Raw genomic sequence first — 20,377 nt, forward strand, 5'->3', positions numbered from 1 at the left:
AGCCACCTAAGTAGCTGGGACCACAGGTGCATGCCACCAGACCCGGCTACTTTTTGTATTTTTTGTAGAGACAAGGTTTCTTTATGTTGATCAGGCTGGTCTTGAACTCCTGGGCTCAAGTGATCTGCCCACCTCAGCCTCCCAAAATACCGGGATGACAGGAACAAGCCACTGTGCTAGCTTGATTTCATTTTAAAAAACTTTTTATTGAAGTATATTTATAGAGAAAAGTGCTCAAATCATAAGTGTGCTGTTAAAGAGTTTTTACATGCATGCAAACAGCTCCCAACTGAGAAACAGAACACGGCTGGTTTTTCAGAGCCCCTGGTGTGCCCCTCAGTCACTGCCCAGCCCTCCAGGGTCACCACTATCCCAACTTCTACCAGCAAAGATTAGTTGTGCACTTTGCACATGAATGGAATCAGACAATATTTTGAGTCTCTTTTCAAAAGCCAGAAGGCTTTCTTTGTTCAACTTTAAAATATGAGGTCAGGGCTGGGCGCGGTGGCTCACGCCGTTATTTTTTGTTTTCTTTCTTTTTTTTTTTTTTTGAGATGGAGTCTCGCTCTGTTGCCCAGGCTGGAGTGCAGTGGCGCAATCTCGGCTCACTGCAAGCTCCGCCTCGCGGGTTCACGCCATTCTCCTGTCTCAGCCTCACGAGTAGCTGGGACTACAGGCACCTGCCACCACGTCTGGCTAATTTTTTTTGTATTTTTAGTAGAGATGGGGTTTCACCATGTTAGCCAGGGTGGTCTCGATCTCCTGACCTCGTGATCTGCCCGCGTCAGCCTCCCAAAGTGCTGGGATTACAGGCGTGAGAGCTCACGCCTGTAATCCCAGCAGTTAGGGAGGCCGAGGCGGGTGGATTACCCGAGATCAGGAGTTCGAGACCATCCTGGTCAACATGGTGAACGCCCATCTCTACTAAAAATACAAAAATTAGCCAGGTGCTGTGGTGGATGCCTGTAATCCCAGCTACTCGGGAGGCTGAGGCAGGAGAATCGCTTGAACCTGGGAGGCGGAGTTTGCAGTGAGTTGAGATTGTGCTACTGCACTCCAGCCTGGGCAATAGAACGGGACTCTGTCTCAACAAAGAAAAATAAATAAATAATAAATAAACAAAATAAAATACGGGGTCAGGTCAGGCTTGGTGGTGCAAACCTATAATCCCAGCACTTTGGGAGGCCAAGGAGGGAGGATCACTTGAGTTCAGGAGTTCAAGGCCAGCCTGGGCAACATGGCGAAACCCCACCTCTACAATAAATACAAAAATTAGCCAGGCATAGTGGTGTGTGCCTGTAGTCCCAGCTACTTGGGAGGCCAAGGTGGGAGGATCACTTGAGCCCAGGAGGTCAAGGCAGCGGTGGGCTGAAATTGTGCCACTGCACTCCAGCCTGGGCCACAGAGTGAGATCCTATCTCAAAAAGAAATGAAATAAAATAAAACATGAGGTCAATGCATATTGTTGCATGCACCTGTAGTGTAGCTGGTTTATTCTCCTTGCTGCATAGTATATCACCATGTAGATGTTTCCCCATTTATTTGTCCATTCTACTGTTGAAGGCCATCTGGGGGGTGTTCAGTTTTAGGCCATTATCCATAGTGCTGCTATGAATGTCCTAGTACCTATGGTCGCATGTCTTTGGGTATATACCTGGGAGTGAAATTGCAGCTCATCATATCATGTGATATGCCCAGATTCAGCATTATCAGATCCTGCCAAACAGTTTTCCAAAGTGGTTGTAACAGAACTTATTATGCTAACAGCCGTGTAGTATTCCATTACATGGATGTGTCTGCATTTATTTAATAAGTCCCCCACTGATGGACATTTAGGTGTTTTGCTGTCCCTTGCTATTGCCAACAGGGCTGCAGGGAGCCATCTACAAGTGGAGTCCCTGGATCCAGGGTGCACACATTAAGCTTGGAGGGGGAGACCCTGATAAATTATCTGAGATGTTCTCTGATGCCTTAGCTCCTAAGTCCCTATGCGGTTACTTGCTGACATCACCTTTACCAGAGGTCCAGGTCGGCAACCCAGTACTGGGACTTGGAACATTCATTCATTCAGGGTTTTGGAGGGGAGTGTCTGGGCCCTCTGGACAGGCCATGCCTGACCTTTCTGGTTATTGGCTCAGCATTAAGCTCCAGATGTGGCTGGAGAGGTGAAGCCTGGACTCATGGTGTGTGTGTGTGTGTGTGTGTGTGTGTGTGTGTGTGTGTGTGTGTGTGTGTGTGTGTGTGTGTGTGTGTGCTTGTCTGGAAGCTGCTTAGGCCCTAGGCTGAGCATACACCCCCACCATTGTTAACTCATCCAAGGGAATCCATGTAGTCTCTTTCTTGAAGAAGCAATTCTTTGCCTCAGGGCCGGGCTAGTAGGGGGATTCTGAAGAAAGTCACAGGGAATGTGAGTCAGCCAGAGCCCTTGTCCCTCCTCCAGCAGCTGAAAGTGGCACCTGGCCCCTAATTCTGCCCTGTCGTCATTCACAGTTACAACAGAGATTGACAGGTTCGCCGGCATTGATTACAGCTTAGTGGAAGCCCCTCGGGCAACAGCCCAGATGCTGGAGGTGATGTTGAAGGTGAGGGTCCTGGGGCCGGGCTGCGTGGGTGAGGCTTTCCCTCAGGGTCAGCCATTCTTTGGGCCACCTGTCCCCCCAACTTCAGATCTGTCCTCATCTTCCCAGTGGTTCCCACTTTGTCAAGGGCCGGGTGATATGGAGTGGTGGGGAGTGTTTCCAGAGCTAGGATTCTCTCCACGGCTGTCTTACACCTCTCAGGTCTTAACGCTTCCCTCCTCCTTCTTCCCCTGCTTTGCCTGGCCCATCATGCAGAAGACGCCAATCAGAGCTGGGCTTAGGGAGTGTAGATGGGCCTAGGGCGTATAGAAGGGCTGGCCAAGACGTCCTGTGGGTTAATATAGCAAAGCTTCTGGCGAGCTTTTCATTAAAAGACATAACACTGCCTTTAATGGTGGAGTTTCAGGCAGTGCTCCAGCCAGCGTCCCTTCATCAGACTGTGTAGGGGAATACCTAGCCCCAGCCCCGGGATAGGCTTTGAAAAGTCCAATTGGACCCTATTTCCCTCTCCAGGGTGAAATCTTTCATCGTAGCCACCGTTCCCCAGTTACCCTCCTTGCTCCAGTCATGAGCCTTCCTGAGGAACACAACAAAATGGTCTACTTCGCCGTCTCGGATTATGTCTTCAACACGGCCAGCCTGGTTTATCATGAAGAAGGGTATCTGAACTTCTCCATCACAGATGACATGGTGAGGATGGTGGCAAACAGGTCTCTCAAATGAACACGTAACCTACCGCTCCTTCCTTCTTTCCTTTTCACCCCTGTTGACATCAGTCAAATAGTGAGTTATAGCTAAGAGAAAAATCAACACCAAGAAAAATACGTTAGCACAATATCCCTTTTTACTTTGGCAACAAGAAACTCAAAGCCAAAGTTCTTTCTCCCATGGCTGGGTGTGGTGGCTCATGCCTGTAATCCCAGCACTTTGAGAGCCTGAGGCGGGCGGATCACTTGAGGTCAGAGCTCGAGACCAGCCTGGCCAACATGGCAAAACCCTGTCTCTACTAAAAATACAAAAATTAGCCAGGTGTGGTGGTGTGCGCCTGTAATCCCAGCTACTCGGGAGGCTGAGGTGGGAGAATCGCTTGAACCCATGAGGCGGAGGTTGCGGTGAGCCAAGATCATGCCACTGCACTCCAGCCTGAGCAACAGAGTGAGACCCTGTCTCAAAAAAAAAAAAAAAAAAAAAAAAAAACAAAACTCTTTCTCCCTTATAACAACTGTGGAAGACTTTGCAGCTTGCTTATCTGTGTTTTGCTTTTCTAGACCTGTTTACTAGTCTAGACTTGTTAGTCTAATTCGTATTTTCTCTCATCCTGATGATTTCTGGAGGTTTATTTAAAAATATTTTAGTGAATGAGGCTGGGCAAGGTGGCTCGCACTTTGGGAAGCCAAGGTGGGCGGATCACCTGAGGTCAGAAGTTCAAGACCAGCCCGGCCAACATGGCAAAACCTCCTCTCTACTAAAAATACAAAAATTAGCCAGGCATGGTGGCATGTGCCTGTAGTTCCAGCTACATGGGAGGCTGAGGCAGGAGAATTGCTTGAGCCCAGGAGGCAGAGGTTGCAGTGAGCTGTGATCTCGCTACTGCACTGCAGCCTGGGCAACAGAGTGAGACTGCATCTCAAAAAAATATATATATATGTGAATGAGCCAGGATAATACATGCACTGATAAATGCATATATTTTCAGAGAAAAGGAAATAAAGACCAAGTGAAAATAAAGCACAATTATAAAGACACTGAGCCCGTAAATTAATTTCTTTAACATCTCAAACCTGTCTGGGAGCTTCCTTGTAGCTAAAGTGAAAAAGACACATGATTTCATGATTCATGGTGAAAAGGAGAGACAGTTTTCCTCACACCCCCAAAACAACTGTTTCCATTGCGGCTTTGTATAAGGGAGACTGAATTTTATAGTGGATCTCACCTTTAATGGTTCTCCAGTTTCTCTAATATTTCTGGGTTTCAAAAAGTTGTTTCTTGAAGCACTTCATAAAAGTTGAGGCCTCATGAATAATGTCAGGATGATGGGAGAAACAGTAGTCCAGCTTACCCTGGTATAAGTCAGGGGCTGTCTGGTAGATGGAGGGTCGTTTTGTCCTTCTGATGGCCTCCTACACCTGCACAGGCCTTTGCTTCTGGCATCGTGTTTGGTTTACCCATCCTACTGCGGCACAGGCCTCTCTTTCAATGGGATGATAATAGCTACGTTTTATGGAGCACTCACCACATGCTGGGCCTTGTGTTAGATGTTCGTTTAGCCCTCACAGTGACTTGAATGTGGGGACTATTGTTATCCCCATTTTATGGATAAGGAAGTTGAGGTTCAGGGAGATGGAAGGGCTGGCCTGAGATCACAAAGTCAGGACACAAACCGAAGTCTGTGTGACTGCAAACCTCACCCTCGCAGACCCTCTGAGTGGGACTCACACATCAGCTACCCCCGGGAGAGCAGGCAGGACACTGGAGACCCATGTGCTCTCCTTGGGTGAATGCAGGACAGGCATCTCCTCCCTGCCAGGGTAACCCAGGCTGTGGAGAAGCAACAGTCTTGCACATCCCCCCGTCTCCCCAATCTTCTTTAGACCTTCAGCTCCAGCGGGAGCACCCTAAAACTTCTTCATGTCTCTTTGCTGCAGATACCGCCTGACTCAAATATCCGACTGACCACCAAGTCCTTCCGACCCTTCGTCCCACGGGTAAGGAGTCCCTTAGCTCCCCATGAGTGCAGACTGAGCCTACTAGACTCCAGAGGTTTCTCTTTAAAACCTCTGCATTTCTCTCAGCTTGACCAAGAGTCAGAAGGCTGGGATGAGACTCCCACTGAAGGCTGGGGTTCTGCTCCCTTCAAAGCCTAAATAACAGAGGCCGAGCCCCATATCTTATGAGACCACAGCTTGTCCAGTCTTCTATTGGTGTTATCTAAGAATCCCAAGGAATGCTGGCATAGTCCATAAAATGTACTCTAATGAACAGCAGCTAACAATTACTGGGGGCTTCCTAGGTGCCAGGCATGTTCTTGGTGCTTTAAAAAATTATTTTTTGGCCAGGCATGGTGGCTCATGCCTGTAATCCCAGCAATGTGGGTGGCCAGGTGGGCGGATTGCTTGAGTCCAGGAGTTCAAGACCAGCCTGGGCAACATGATGAAACCCCATCTCTACAAAAAATACAAAAATTAGCCAAGTGTGGTGGCACACAGCTGTAGTCCCAGCCACCAGGGAGGCTGAGGTGGGAAGATCACCTGAGGCTGGGAGGTTGAGGCTGCAGTGAGCTGTGATTGCACCACTGCACTACAGCCTGGGCAACAGAGTGAGACCCTGTCTCAAAAAAAATTATTAAAAATGTTAGTTTTTGAATGGGTAATAAATTCTTAAGGTTCAACATTCAAAAGTTCTAAAAGGTTATAGAGTGGAAAGTCTCGCATCCACGCCTATTCCCTAACCACCCAGTTCTCATCTCAAGTTTGCCAATATTACCAGATTATGCATATCTTTCTGATGATATTTTATGTACATACAGGATCAGTATCTCTTATCTGAAATGCTTGGAAAAGCAACTCTGCCCACCTTCTTAGTGAAGCATTTTACCCCCTCAGCTTTCCAAACATCTCCCTTCTAGAAGAGGATGTAGGTTTTACATATACATAACCAAAAGGTCCATGGGAGTACTGTTTTTCCACGAATATACTCCTAAAAAGGAAGAGTCTTGCCCCAAATTAAACTCTACCTATCTCCAGTTACACAAAAAACTAAGAGCACTTTTGAAATGGTGGAATCTAGGGCTGGTCGTGGTGGCTCATGCCTATAATCCTAGCACTCTGGGAGGCCAAAGCAGGAGGATTGCTTGAGGTCAGGAGTTCAAGACCAACCTGGACAACATTTCTAAGACCCTGTCTCTATTTTAGAAAGAAAAGTTAAAAAAAAAAAAAAAGAAATCTTCTGTGGAATATATTAAAAAAATAATAACAGAAAATTAAATTTTTTTAAAAAAAAAGAAACGGTAGGATCCAGCTGTGTCATATTTCAAAAACACTGGCATCTGACCTCAGCAGGCCCAATTAGCAGAGTGTGACAAGGGGATGGAGAAACCTCAGGGGAGGTAGGGAGGGAGAAAAAATGGGCCCAACTTTTCTGGAGGACAATTTGGCAATACCTGCCGAAAGCTTTAAAAGCATTGCTGGCCAGGCGCTGTGGCTCACACCTGTAATCCCAGCACTTTGGGAGGCCGAGGCAGGCAGATCACCTGAGGTCAGGAGTTCAAGACCAGCCTGGCCAACATGGAGAAACCCCGTCTCCACTAAAAATACAAAATTAGCCAGGTGTGGTGGTGCACACCTGTAATCCCAGCTACTTGGGAAGCTGAGGAAGGAGAATCACTTGAACCCCAGAGGCAGAGGTTGCAGTGAGCTGAGATGGCACCACTGCACTCCAGCCTGGGTGACAAGAGCGAAACTCCGTCTCAAAAAACAAAACAAAAAAAGAAAGCATTGCTGTCCTTCAACTTAGCAATTCCACCTCTAGGAATATTTTTCTGAAAAGAATAGCCAAGGGTGCTCACAGGAGGTGGTCATTATAATGGCAAAACCCTGGAGACAACTTGATGCCCAATAGAGTTTAATCCATCGCAGGACCCATACATAACAAAATACAACACAGCCGTGAAATAGATGGTGCAGACTCTGTGTCTGACATGGAGAGATGGCCATTTTTGCTACTAGGAGAAAAAGGCGCAGAGAATTTTGTTGGAAATAAAATCAATCGAAAGCAACTTCCAGCTTTATCTGACTCCGTCAGGCCTCTCCTGGCAGACTTGTATATTTTCTTCTCTTGATGTAATCTCTTAATTCTGCTCCCAGTTAGCCAGGCTGTACCCCAACATGAACCTGGAGCTCCAGGGATCAGTGCCCTCTGCTCCGCTCCTGAACTTCAGCCCTGGGAATGTGTCTGTGGACCCCTATATGGAGATAGATGCCTTTGTGCTCCTGCCCAGCTCCAGCAAAGAGCCTGTCTTCCGGCTCAGCGTGGTAAGGTTCAGAGCCTTTGCAAATGCTGTTCCCTTTTCCCCACATGCTTTTCCCTTTTCCCCACATGCTTTTCTCCCCACTCACCACCTGGATAATTCCTCCAGGTCTCAACTTAAATATTACTTCCCGAGAGAAGGCTTTCTTGCTGGCCCTTACCCCCAATCTACCTTATACCCCTTGCCACTTTTTTTTGTAACACCCATTATGTTTCTTCTCAGCGTTTACTACAAAGATACTTTGTAGCTGTCTGCAGGTGTATTTGTTTAATGCATATATCTCTCACTATGTGAGTCTGGGCTATTGTGGGGAGAAAGGTATACGGGTCTTTGTCTATTTGCTCTGTTCTTTGTCTATATTTGACCTTGGAAGACTACATTTCCCATGCTTCTTTGCACTTTGATTTCCACCCAGGTCAGCCAATGGGAGGTACTGTCAGGAGAATGAAGGCGGGGAGGAAGGATGAAGCCAGAGTACTATTTCCTCTTTCTGTGCCACGGCAGAGGCTGTGGCTGTGACTATGTCTCCTCCATGGTGACTTCCATAATTCTACCTCCACTCTTTGTTCCTCTAGTCCTGGAGTGGATACAGCCTCCTGTCTCTGCTAATCTCTGGGTGGCCTCACCAACGCTTTACTAGCTTCTCAACAATTCCATCACTTGTATAACCAATTCCCTGTATTAAATTCCCTCTGCATTAAACATTGAGAGTCAGTTTTCCTTTTTTGATGGACTCTGTCTAATAGGGAAGGGATGCTGGGTCCTTTGGGGGCCTTGCTCCCTGGATGGAGAACTCTGCTGTCTTGTTTCTTGACTTTTGAAATCAACAAGTCAAATCTCTGCCAGGGTAATTATTCCTAGAGGCTATATCTGCAATTTAATATTGTTGTTATTGTTATCAAAAGTGTCATTATTAATATATTTTAAATTAAAATATAATTTATTGTCTGGGTGTGGTGGCTCACATCTGTAATCTCAGCACTTTGGGAGGTCAAGGCAGGAGAATCACATGAGGCCAGGAGTTTGAGAGCAGCCTGGGCAACATAGCAAGACTCCATTGCTACAAAAAAGAAAAAAAAATAGCCAGGCCTGGTGTCATGCACCTGTAGTCCTATCTACTCAGGGGGTTGATGTGGGAGGATTGCATGAGCCCAGGAGATTGAGGCTGCAGTGAGCCATGATTGCACCACTGCACTACAGCTGGGCGACAGACAGAGACTCCATCTCTAAAATAATAATAATAATTTATTATTGTTGTTGTTACTAGGGCTGAATCTTGACCTGAGATAACTAGAAATGATCCTTTTTAGAGCTTTCCAAGGGTAGGTACTCTATACCTTCTCTTAGTCGTCTGTTCAAAGTTTAACTGCTATCATGAACAACAATTTCAAGTAAAAATGTTCAAGTCCAAGTTCAAATATTGTTTGAGCACCTACAGTGAGCCTTCTGGGAGTCTATAATCTAATGGGCAAATTTCCTGCTTTAGTTCATTGATCTGTTTGTTGAGAGGAGACAGTTGGTCCCTCATCATCATCCTTCCTATACATACAACCTTCATCACTTACACCTGCTTCCTTCTACTGGCATTTCCAGGCCACTAATGTATCTGCCATCTTGACCTTCAATACCAGCAAGATCACTGGGTTCCTGAAGCCAGGAAAGTAAGTTGGCCTCCTACCCACATGGGGGTGCCGAGCTGGACTCCATCTGTATGCTGTAGCTGCTTCTCTGTAGCTGGTGGGAGGGGGGGCACCATTTGGAAAGGACACTTACATTTCACCCCCATTGGCCCAATTCTTCTGCCCCACTGGTCCTGCCCCCACAAATCTCAAATTGTTAAAGAATTCACTAAGACTGTTACTTCTTAATGTATGAATTTTAGACGCCAGCTATATTAACTTCCTGAAATGATACAGTGAGCTTTTTGACACTATCTCATCTGCCCTCTCACAGTCTTCCCAATATCATTGTATCACTGCTTTTAGTTCCTTAGTCATCTTTTCCACTCCTGCTGCCGCCCAACCTTTGGCCCTGTGCCTTCTCAAGCCCATCCTTTCTCGCTTCTGGTGACCCCCGCATTGCTTAGACTTGCATAAAGCCCACACCTTTGAATCTTCTGATTCATTACAGGGTAAAAGTGGAACTGAAAGAATCCAAAGTTGGACTATTCAATGTAAGTTGTTGTTTTTATTGATGACATGATTAGAATGTTAATTAATTTGGGATGTTTCCTAAGCAATTGCTATGGCACCTGTAATAGGAAATACAAAAGGAGAAGAGTTGATTTTTTGCCCTGCAGAAGTGTAAAAGGTCTCGAAAACACAAGACATAGGGCCAAGGAACAGTTATATCCTAATATAAAACAATATATAATTAAGTCATCTACTGAACAGAATTCTGTTAACTGCAAGAGACAGAAAGCCAATTGAAATAGTCTTAAGCAAAGAGGAGAAATATATAGGATTATATAATTGAAAAGCAAAAATAAACGAAAAAACGAAGACCAGAGGTTTCAGGCATAGCTGGATCCAGGTGTTCTAATTAGTGCATCAAGAATCTCTCTCCATCTCTCTGTTCTGTTTTCATTTGTGTTAGCTTCACTCTCAGGCAGGCTCTTCCAATTGGTAGCAAGCCCCAGAGTTTCCTAGAGTTTCCGTTTTTTAAAAAACTTACACACACACACACACGAAATCTCTGTGCTAGCTCTCATTGTACTAATCTTAGGCACCCAGTCTTAAGCCAAGCACTGTGGCCAGAAGTCAGCCCAGCATGGATCTCATCTACACTCCAGGAGGCAGGATTTGCAGTCAGCTACATCCAAATCATATGGACCAAGACTGGCAAGGAGGGTTGTTCCCTGGGGGAAAATAGACTCTATTATCAAAACAAGAGGGATTGAGTGCTGAGCAGGTAAATCCAAGAAGCGATTTCCACAAGGTAGAAAAAGTGGTGAAGTAGACAGCCCCATATAAAAGGAGGAAAGAGAATGTGAAAATCAGTGTGGGCCAAAGTTATGGAGAAGAGCTTTCTGGAAAGAGGGAAGGAGGAGCTGCGTAGACTTTAAGGTGTAGTCATTGGCTTCTCTTTTACCATTCCACAATGCTGGCCTCCACTGACCACCTCCACCTGTGCCCTGCCTCCCAGATTTTCCCGAAGCACTTATGAAGTGGAAACAAACACAGAAGCTGTGGGGAGAGACACAGGGACCCTGAGGCTGACTCCTTTCAGAGAATAAAGGGTGGAGTGAATAATGGTGCACTCATATTGTATCTGTGCCTGTTTACTGCAATTAAAACATTCAAGTAAGAAGTTTCACAAAAACCCATCTTGTCAGGTTTTCAGAGCATGAAATGTAAAAACAAAAACTATAGACTCAGATACATTTAGATTCAAATCCTGATGCTGCTGCCCAGTTTGTAGTAAGTCCCTTTCATTCTGTAGGCCTCAGTTTCCCGATATGTGGAATAGGGACATTAATATGAACTTTGAGGGGTTGTTGTGAAGATTGAATCAGACATACACGTAAAGCTCTGAGCTCTCTGCTTGGCATATAGTGGGGGTTAAAAGTTGTGTTTCATGATTTTGGTAGAGAAGCTTATTTTGTTTTTATTAAATTTTTAAAATTATGCAGGTAGTTCAGGAAAAACATTCTCACTCTAGATAAAACTGAATACTAAAGATAAGGCTAAGGACACGTCAAATGTTGATGTTCTTCCTTTAGAGGAAAGACTGTCTGGTGTGTAATTTTCCAAAATTTTTCTATTCACTTGCATACTAAATGTTCATCTCAAAAGAGTTTTATCTTATAAAATAGTAGCATGATGTAATACTAGTTTGCTTTTTCCAAGCGTTTCGCTATGTTGGCATACACAGAACCACCGTGTGGCCCTGTGGCGATGTAAATGTATCTCTCCTGTTCTCCTCCAGGCAGAGCTGTTGGAAGCGCTCCTCAACTATTACATCCTTAACACCCTCTACCCCAAGTTCAACGGTAAGAATCACTGTGGATTTTTCCAAGTCAAAAGTGAACACTGCTGTCTGGAGGAAAGAGAGTTGGACTTGGAAAACAGGGCTCTCCTGGGGGCTGTATGACTGTGGGCAAGTCACTTCTCTCTGAGCTTAGTGACCTGCCTGTGACATGGGATCGTTGAAGTTGGCCTCATCTCCCTCCAGGGCTCTAATGAGGGTTGGGGGCTGGGACAGCTCTTTGGAGCACGGGAAACCTCCTTATAAGCGGGAAAGAGGGACACAAGGAAGTGCCCCACATCCTGAAGAGGCGGGTCAAAGACTGAGGACCAAGTTAATATAGAAGGCACAAGGCAGCCGCCTCTGAACTCACATCTCCCAGTCAATTGCCCAACCTAGTCAAAAAAAGAAAGCAAAAGACTTAAACCCTGTTTCCATGAAGCTTTGATTCTTTTGGCTGCAACAGAGAGCAGGACAGGGCAAAGGGCAGGGAGTGGAATGCCCTGTTCCTTATCTTATCATGAATGTGTGCTTCCTCCAGACAGCACCATGCCTGACAGCTTAGGCTCCCAAGCCAGCCTCCCTGGGTTTAAATCCCCTTTCTGCCACTTCCTGTGTGACCTAGAACAAGTTACTTGGCCACTCTGTGCCTCAGTTTCCTTATCTGTAAAATGGAAAGAAAAATTACACCTACCTCATAGTCTTGGAAATCCCTAAATGGGAATATACTGAATATAGAGTTTGCAGAGAACATTTTCGGTAAAAATCTGTCTCTATTATTTATTCACCAATCTCTTTCAATGTTGTGCTTCAACCTCCAGATAAGTTGGCCGAAGGCTTCCCCCTACCTCTGCTGAAGCGTGTTCAGCTCTACGACCTTGGGCTGCAGATCCATAAGGTCGGTGGGTTCAGGGGGGCTCTGAGGATGTGTGAGGGAGGAGGTGGTTTGCATGCTAGCTTCAGAGGCCGTGACTCATGGGTGACAACCAGCCCAGGCCTGCAGCTGGGAAAGTCTGGCCAGGGGCAGGACAGGTGCTCCTGGGCCTTGCCATATGCCAGAAAGCCATCCATGTGTCCTTCAGAGGTGGCACCTCTGCTGGTGCAGGCGGCATTTGACACAGCCCTATGCCACCACCACATCCCATCCCTACCATGAGGGGCCTGAGGGAAGCTCAAGACCAGCTCATTTTGAAAATACTGCAGGCCAGGTGCAGTGGCTCACGCCTGTAATCCCAGCACTTTGGGAAGCCGGGGCGGACAGATCACGAGGTCTGGAGTTTGAGACCAGCCTGGCCAACATGGTGAAACCCCGTCTCTATTAAAAATACAAAAATTAGCTGGGCATGGTGGCAGGTGCCTGTAATCCCAGCTACTCGGGAGGCTGAGACAGGAGAATTGCTTGAATCCAGGAGGTGGAGGTTGCAGTGAGCCGAGATCACGCCACTGCACTCCAACCTGGGCAACAGAGCAACACTCCGTCAAAAAAAAAAAAGAAAGAAAAAAAAAGAAAAGAAAAGAAAGAAAATACTGCTAAGTCCTAGACATAGCATTAGGTCAGGTTCTGAAAGTCATTTGTAAGTTTTAAGCCTTTCTTCTAAATTGTTAGGTTGAAGAGCTTTATTATAAATACCTGTTTGGCATGCCTCCCCATTTAAACAAGTACTACAACCATATATTATTTATTTTATTTTATTTTTTTTTTTGAGACAGAGTCTGGCTCTGTCACTCAGGCTGGAGTGCAGTGGCGCGATCTTGGCTCACTGCAACCTCTGCCTCCCAGGTTCAAGAGATTCTTGTGCCTGAGCCTCTAGAGTAGCTGGAGCTACAGGCTCCCGCCACCACTCCCAGCTAATTTTTTTTTTTTTTTTTTTGTATTTTTGGTAGAGACAAGGTTTCACAATGCTGGCCAAGCTGGTCTCAAACTCCTGGCCTCAAGTGATATGCTCACCTCAGCCTCCCAAAGTGCTGGGATTATAGGCATGAGCCACCATATACAGCCAACACTATATATGTTTAAAAAAATTCTTCATAAACCTGTTGCTCCACTACAAGCACAGTTTGAATTTTGGTGTACTTCTAGTGCTTTTTGTTTTAAGGGTTTTTTTTTTAAGTTTGTTTGTTTTGCACAGTTGCATTACTAGTGCTCATACCTGTTTTCTTTCTTTCCCTTTTTTTTTTAAACTTGAAAAAAATTTTTTTTTAGTCCAGGAGCGGTGGTTCACGCCTGTAATCCCAGCACTTTGGGAGGCCAAGGCGGGCGGATCACGAGGTCAAAAGTTTGAGACCAGCCTGGCCAACATGGTGAAACCCCATTTCTACTAAAAATACAAAAATTAGCTGGGCATGGTGGTGCGCACCTGTAATCCCAGCCACTCAGGAGGCTGAGGCAGGAGAATGGCTTGAACCCAGGAGGCAGAGGTTGCAGTGAGCTGAGATCATGCCACTGCACTGCAGCCTGGGCGACAGAGCAAGACTCCATCTCAAAAGAAAAAAAAATTAAGTTTCTTTTTAAAGCTTAACTCAAAAACTATTTTAATATCAAGTGAAATAGTGAAAAACTATTTTCACTACTCAAACTATTATTCTGACCAAGCATTTTGTGGTCTATCTGTGCTTCCAATTTTCAGGTTATCTTCTGAGGTGAGATGAACTGGGTTGGCAGACTCATTAGAAGGAGGGGGATGCTGCGCTGTGCCTGGTACATTTTTAACATCAGAAAATAATAGTCATTAAAGGGAATGAAGGGCAGGGGGATGATTAGGAACCTAGAAACACTGGCTAACTGTTCTATCTAAAAAACAAATGTCGAAAGCCCTTTTAGGCTCTGAGATACTCAGCACTTAACTGCTCTTGAGCATTTATAAGTAATCAGACAGATCCTTGTTCAAAGCAAAGATTGAGTGACAGTTCATACCATCGGCCTCAGTTTTCTCCTCTGTAAAATGGGACGTAACCCAAATGTCATTGAGCTTTTGTGATGATTAGAGGGCAAGTATGAGAGCTTCTAGCTCAGTGTTTGACACGTGGAAAGCAATTAGATTTATTATATATTATGATATTCATTAGAATTTTGAGGTCAACTCCGCCCATGTGTCTAACCATCTAAAACAAAGGATGGATCACTGTGGGAAAGAACTGAACTTGGCCTTTGGTTCAGAATTCCTGCCCCTCTGGGTGATGGAAACGTAAGAAGAGCAGGAGAGTACACCCTAGCTGTTCACAATTTTTCGTTATTTGCCAAGGAGAGAAAATTTAGGTAACACAAAAGACACTTAGAGCCCTGCCAGGCAGCAGCAGCTCGGGAATGACAGATCGATCTCTTCCTTGGAGAAGGCAGCTGGGAAGAGCTGTGCTTTATGGAGAGCTTGGGGACTGAGGCACACTCGCAATTTATGCACTGACCTGGATTCTGGCAGAGCTTGTGTTTCGTGAGATGTGGGCTCCCTTTCAATCGCAGATGCATCTTTTTGGAGTAGAGAATGCTCTTTACCATCCTGTCCTGTCCTGTTTTTCCTAGGACTTCCTGTTCTTGGGTGCCAATGTCCAATACATGAGAGTTTGAGGACAAGAAAGATGAAGCTTGGAGGTCACAGCTGGACCTGCATGTTGCTGTGCAGCACGTCTCAGAGATTCTTGAAGAATGAAGACATTTCTGCTCTCAGCTCTGGGGGTGAGGTGTGCCTGGCCTCTGCCTCCACCCTCCTCCTCTTCACCAGGCACATGCATGCCCTCTCTGAGTCTGGGCTTTGCTTCCCCTCCAGAAGGGACCACCCTCCCCGACTGGCCTAGGATATCTTTACAAGCAGGCACTATATTTTTTTATTTGCCATCTGATCCCCATGCCTAGCAGAGTGCTGGCACTTAGTAGGTCCTCAATAAATATTTATTAAATGATGAGATGATGGAATCACCTGGTATTCTAGCTGAGCCTCATCACTGCCTGCCCTCTTCTGACCTCAGGGGTCTTTGGATAGTCAGCCCCATCTATGGTCTCCAAGGCCCCTTTCTCATCACCGCTGCTATGGGAGCCTCAATGAGAGAACCAGGGATTCTGTACATCACTTAGCCTTGGATCTGGCGCTGGTGCTCCGTCTCTAAGGCCCTTGTCCTGTCTCAGGCAGGGGCTCACTTCAATATCACTCCCTCCCTCATTTCTTGCCTGCTACAGCCAGGGGAGCCAATGATCTCCCGGAGCAAAAACTCAGCCTCCCGCTGCTTTTCCCCCATTGAAGCAAGTGTAAATTAGGAGGAAATGGATCTGTCTAAGTTTTTGGTCCAACCCCAATAAAAAGCTCATCCAACTGTTGTTTATGAGCCCCAAGCCTGGAGGGAGAGGCCATGATTTCTAATTACTGAACAATGCGCCTTTGATCAGACTAATAAAGAGTCATTTCCAAGTTATGTAGTTGGGCTCCCAGGGACTGGGAGTCAGAAGACTCGTTTGATAATTTTTTTTATTGTGTTAATGAGCAGATGGATGGAGCTTCAGGCTAGCAGATAATTCACAGGGAATAATCCCATTTACCCTGTGTGTGACAGAGATGTGTTCCAAGATGGGATGATGTGTTGTCGCCCAGCTGGTGGCAGGGTAAGCTGTGGCTTCACATCCTCTCTCCTCTCCATTTTTGTTCATTTGTTTGCCACCACCGTCCATCCCTATGACCGACTGGCAAAGGACACAGGCTTCATCCAGTACTAGCCGTGTGGCCTTGGGAAGGTCACTTTCCCCCTGGGTCCTCGTCTATGAAATGATGATGATGATTATAGTAGTCAATTCCTGGGACTGCTATAATGACTGCATTGGGGAATCCATGTGGAAGGATTTATTTAGCCAAATGGGGATTCCACATTTATTGGCTGGGTGTGCTTACTAAGCACCTCCTATTTGCCAGGCTTTGGGGTCCTCATGGGGAGAAATACATGCAGCACAGGCTCCATTCCTGATCCTGCTTTTAAGAGTGATACTTAGGTATGCTGAAAAGAGGCAGTATTGATTCCAGCCTACCTGTTTTGGGTCCCTGGGCAAGGTATCTCCAAGCCTCAGTGTCCTCTGCTGTCAAATGAGGCTGGGAAGAGCTCTTGGCAGGATTATTTTGGAAATTGATGGGTTCAGGTTAAGCTTCCATGGGTGCCCAGGGAATAACCAGGTGGTGGTCAATGGATGACACAATTAGATCACTTGTCATACTTAGTGTCCCCAGAAGCAGACCCTGAAGCAAAGAGGTGAGTACAAGTATTAGGGTGTTGCAAAAGTAATTGTGGTTTTTGCTGTTACTTTTTTTTTTTTTTTTTTGAGACAGATTCTTGCTCTGTCGCTCAGGCTGGGGTGCAGTGGTGTGATCTCGGCTCACTGCAAGCTCCGCCTCCTGGGTTCATGCCATTCTTCTGCCTCAGCCTCCTGAGTAGCTGGGACTACAGGTGCCCACCACCACGCCCAGCTAATTTTTTGCATTTTTAGTAAAGACGGGTTTTCACCATGTTAGCCAGGATGGTCTTGATCTCCTGACCTCATGATCCACCTGCCTCAGCCTCCCAAAGTGCTGGAATTACAGGCATGAGCCACCGCGCCCGGCCTTTGCCATCACTTTCAATTGCAAAAACCACGATTACTTCTGCACCAACCTAACAGTTTATTTGAAAGAAGATCCCAGGCAGTACCAATAGGTGATTGGGAAATTAGATGGAGAAGGCAGCCTATAAATGGTGAGTGATGAAACTAATTACTACCATAGGTGACTGGAGCTAATCCCACTGGAGAAACTCTGAGACTCAATGTAGAACACATCTCATGGTATCCCAAGGGCAAGGGGAGCTGAAGTATATATACACCACTTCCCATCAGTCATAGGTTGAGGGGAACTCCTAGGGGTTATTAGTTCTCTGGTTCTTCTAGTCTGGGGAGTGGGCTCTAGAAGCCATAGAAATCTCTCATGCAAAGAAATGCAACCACTGGCGATTAGAAGTCAGACTGGTGTGCACTGATGTGGTAAGGTCTGGGAATCTGGGTGGGGCACTGATGTGGTCTGTTCATGACCCTACAATAGGGTAGGAGCTCAGCTGCTCAAAACCCTGGCTGTACTATTAAAATGTTTGCCATGTTGCCTGGAAAAGTTATGATTTGTTCTCTGCATATTTTTTTAAAACTCAGGTTTAGTTTGCAGGCAAGCTTGCATTCCAGAACATTCTAGGACATTCCCAAGGATAGCTCCAAGACAAGGCTCAGGGAAGCTCAGGCAAGTCCTTGATGGGTATGAGGCAACAAGGTTTGCTATAAGACAATGGAAAAAATACTTATTTGTAACAAAGACAAAAGGTTTGTTATTCATAAAGCAGGGAAAGGGTATTCTCATTCCGTGAAACTGAACATTTTCATTTTGTAACAAGTGCTATAGGGGCCAAGAGAAAGCCTCTCCCTTTGCCCTCTGATAATTTGCTGAAAATGAAAGGACAATAGATACATTAATAGAAGAAAAAGGCATACAAAATTTATTTAACATAGACAGCATGGGGGAATCACATAAGAATCATTACCCAGGCTAGGTGCAGTGGCACATGCCTATAATCCCGCAATTTGGAAGTGTAAAGTAGGCAAATCACTTGAACTCAGGAGTTTGAGACCAGCCTGAGCAACATGGTGAAACCCCATCTCTGCAAAAAGTACAAAAAAAACTGCAAAAAGTACAAAAAAAAATAGCATAAGGGTGTGCACCTGTAGTCTCAGCTACTCGTGAGGCTGAGGTGGGAGGATCACTTGAGCCCAGGAGGCAGAAGTTGCAGTGAGCCAAGATCACGCCACTGCACTCCAGCCCAGGTACCAGAGGAGTGAGACCCTGTGTCAAAAAAAGAAAAGAATGATTACCCAAGAAGCCAATGGGCACAGATGCTTCTCTACCCTTCTTCATAGGGAAAGGCATAGATGAAGGTGGGAGTAAGTGATTTTCAGGGGAAATGACTGAGCCCAAAGAAGAATGGCCTGGAAGAAGAAGTTCCTCTGTGCACTGGGGGAGGTGGTGGGAAGGTGAGGGGCAGAACTTCACCACGAACAAAGGTTGCCTTGTTATGCAGATGAAGTCCCCCAGGTAATCTCTGAGCTGTGCTAAAAGGATAGATGCAGACATCTGTCTGGGCAAGATGATGACTCCTAGTCTTTTCTCCAGTTAATCTTTCCTGGCTTTTTGATGAGATTCCTAGGAACGGGGTCTTAAGATAATTGCATTTCTTTTGGAAAGAAGTTTTCTTATTCAGAGAAGGAAATTCCAGGCAGAGTCCCTTCTGGTGCTTCAGGAAAGAGGATCAGAGAGCTAAGGAGGTGAGGGAAGATCAGACGGAGACCTTGAGGCTGCTTTTTTAGTTCAGCATATCAATGTGCCATATATTGTTTTCTGAGCCCCAACAGTGTTATATCTCGATGGGGTAGTACAGGACAACACAGTTGGCCCTAGAGTCCCATAGCAGGTTCTGACACCCTGAAATCTGACTGTAAACCTATGAGTATCCTGGACAGCTCCAACCTGTAGAGAAGGACTGGCCTTGGGACAGGAGGTTCTGATCTCAATAACCAGAAGAACTGGACTGTCAAAGAACCTTCAAGAGACCACAGACTCATTGCTGTGTAGATCTCATTCTCACACAAAACCAAGATGCCACCTTGGAGCGCCTCCTCTTGACTACAACCTGTTCCTCCCTTCTGCCCTTCTCTGATTTCCCCTCTCCTCTCCTCAACTTGATCAAGACCTCTAGCCTCACCGGTGTCTTCCAGGCCCCTATTCTGATTTAATTTGTCTCCATAACTAAGCACAATTCATCATCTCTAACAGAATCCTTTCATCTCCTGACAATCCTACTTTCCACATCCCCAGCCTGGGGCCTAGGCTTAGGTAAGATAATTAAATTACTGGAGGAAAAGGCAGGCAGGCTATAGCCAGTTGAGGTCTCCTTCCATCACCAAAACCATAGCTCTGTCTGAATGGCCTGAGCAGCAGCAACAGCCTAGAAATCGGAATACATGGTATTTCTAATGAGACTCTCAGGTAAGGTCTCAGAACCCATTCAGTCTCAAGACATGTTTTTTTGTTTTTGTTTTTGTTTTTGTTTTTTTGAGATAAGGTCTGGCTCTATCTCCCAGGCTGGAGTGCAGTGGCACAATCTCGGCGAATGACAACCTTCACCTCCTGGACTCAAGCCATCCTCCCATCTCAGCCTCCAGCGTAGTGGGACTACAGGCATGCACCACCATGCCCAGCTATTTTTTTGTGTGTGGGTATTTGTTGTAGAGATGGGGTTCTGCCATGTTGCCCAGGCAGGCCCCGTACTTGTGAACTCAAGTGATCCACCAGCCTCAGCCTCCCAAAGTGCTGAGATTACAGGCAGGAGCCACCATGCCCAGCTGCATTTCTTCTTTCTTTTTATTTATTTATTTTTTTGAGATGGAGTTTCTCTCTTGTTGCCCAAGCTGGAGTGCAATGGCATGATCTCGGCTCACTGCAACCTTGGCCTCCCAGGTTGAAGTGATACTCCAGCCTCAGCCTCCTGAGTAGCTGGAATTACAGGCACCTGCCACCATGCCCAGATAATTTTTGTATTTTTAGTAAAGACTTGGTTTTATCATGTTGGCCAGGCTGGTCTCAAATTCCTGACCTCAGGTGATCTACCTGCCTTGGTCTCCCAAAGTGTTGGGATTACAGGCGTGAGCCACCATGCCTAGCCTGCATTTCTTTCTAAGAGCCCAAGATGTAGCTTAGAAGAAAAGACACTAGCATGCCAGGATAGTCCATATTGTGCTGTAAGTGAAGGCACCATGGAGAAG

At 45.9% G+C, this 20,377-nt stretch overlaps 1 protein-coding gene across 1 annotated transcript in view; it reads left to right on the forward strand.

Annotated features, from left to right (window-relative positions):
- BPI (bactericidal permeability increasing protein) overlaps positions 1 to 15,971 on the forward strand; it is a 75,120-nt gene extending 59,149 nt beyond the window's left edge. The window contains exons 21-29 of the mRNA XM_054467819.2: positions 2,491 to 2,582; positions 3,093 to 3,269; positions 5,225 to 5,284; positions 7,442 to 7,609; positions 9,199 to 9,266; positions 9,736 to 9,778; positions 11,533 to 11,596; positions 12,393 to 12,469; positions 15,089 to 15,971. Of these exons, the coding sequence (XP_054323794.1) occupies positions 2,491 to 2,582; positions 3,093 to 3,269; positions 5,225 to 5,284; positions 7,442 to 7,609; positions 9,199 to 9,266; positions 9,736 to 9,778; positions 11,533 to 11,596; positions 12,393 to 12,469; positions 15,089 to 15,133 (794 nt within the window). The 3' untranslated portion in view covers positions 15,134 to 15,971. The remainder of the gene's footprint in view (positions 1 to 2,490; positions 2,583 to 3,092; positions 3,270 to 5,224; positions 5,285 to 7,441; positions 7,610 to 9,198; positions 9,267 to 9,735; positions 9,779 to 11,532; positions 11,597 to 12,392; positions 12,470 to 15,088) is intronic.
- Positions 15,972 to 20,377: the final 4,406 nt, after the last annotated feature.

Source organism: Pongo pygmaeus, chromosome 21 (assembly GCF_028885625.2).
Source record: "Pongo pygmaeus isolate AG05252 chromosome 21, NHGRI_mPonPyg2-v2.0_pri, whole genome shotgun sequence".
NCBI lineage: Eukaryota > Metazoa > Chordata > Mammalia > Primates > Hominidae > Pongo > Pongo pygmaeus.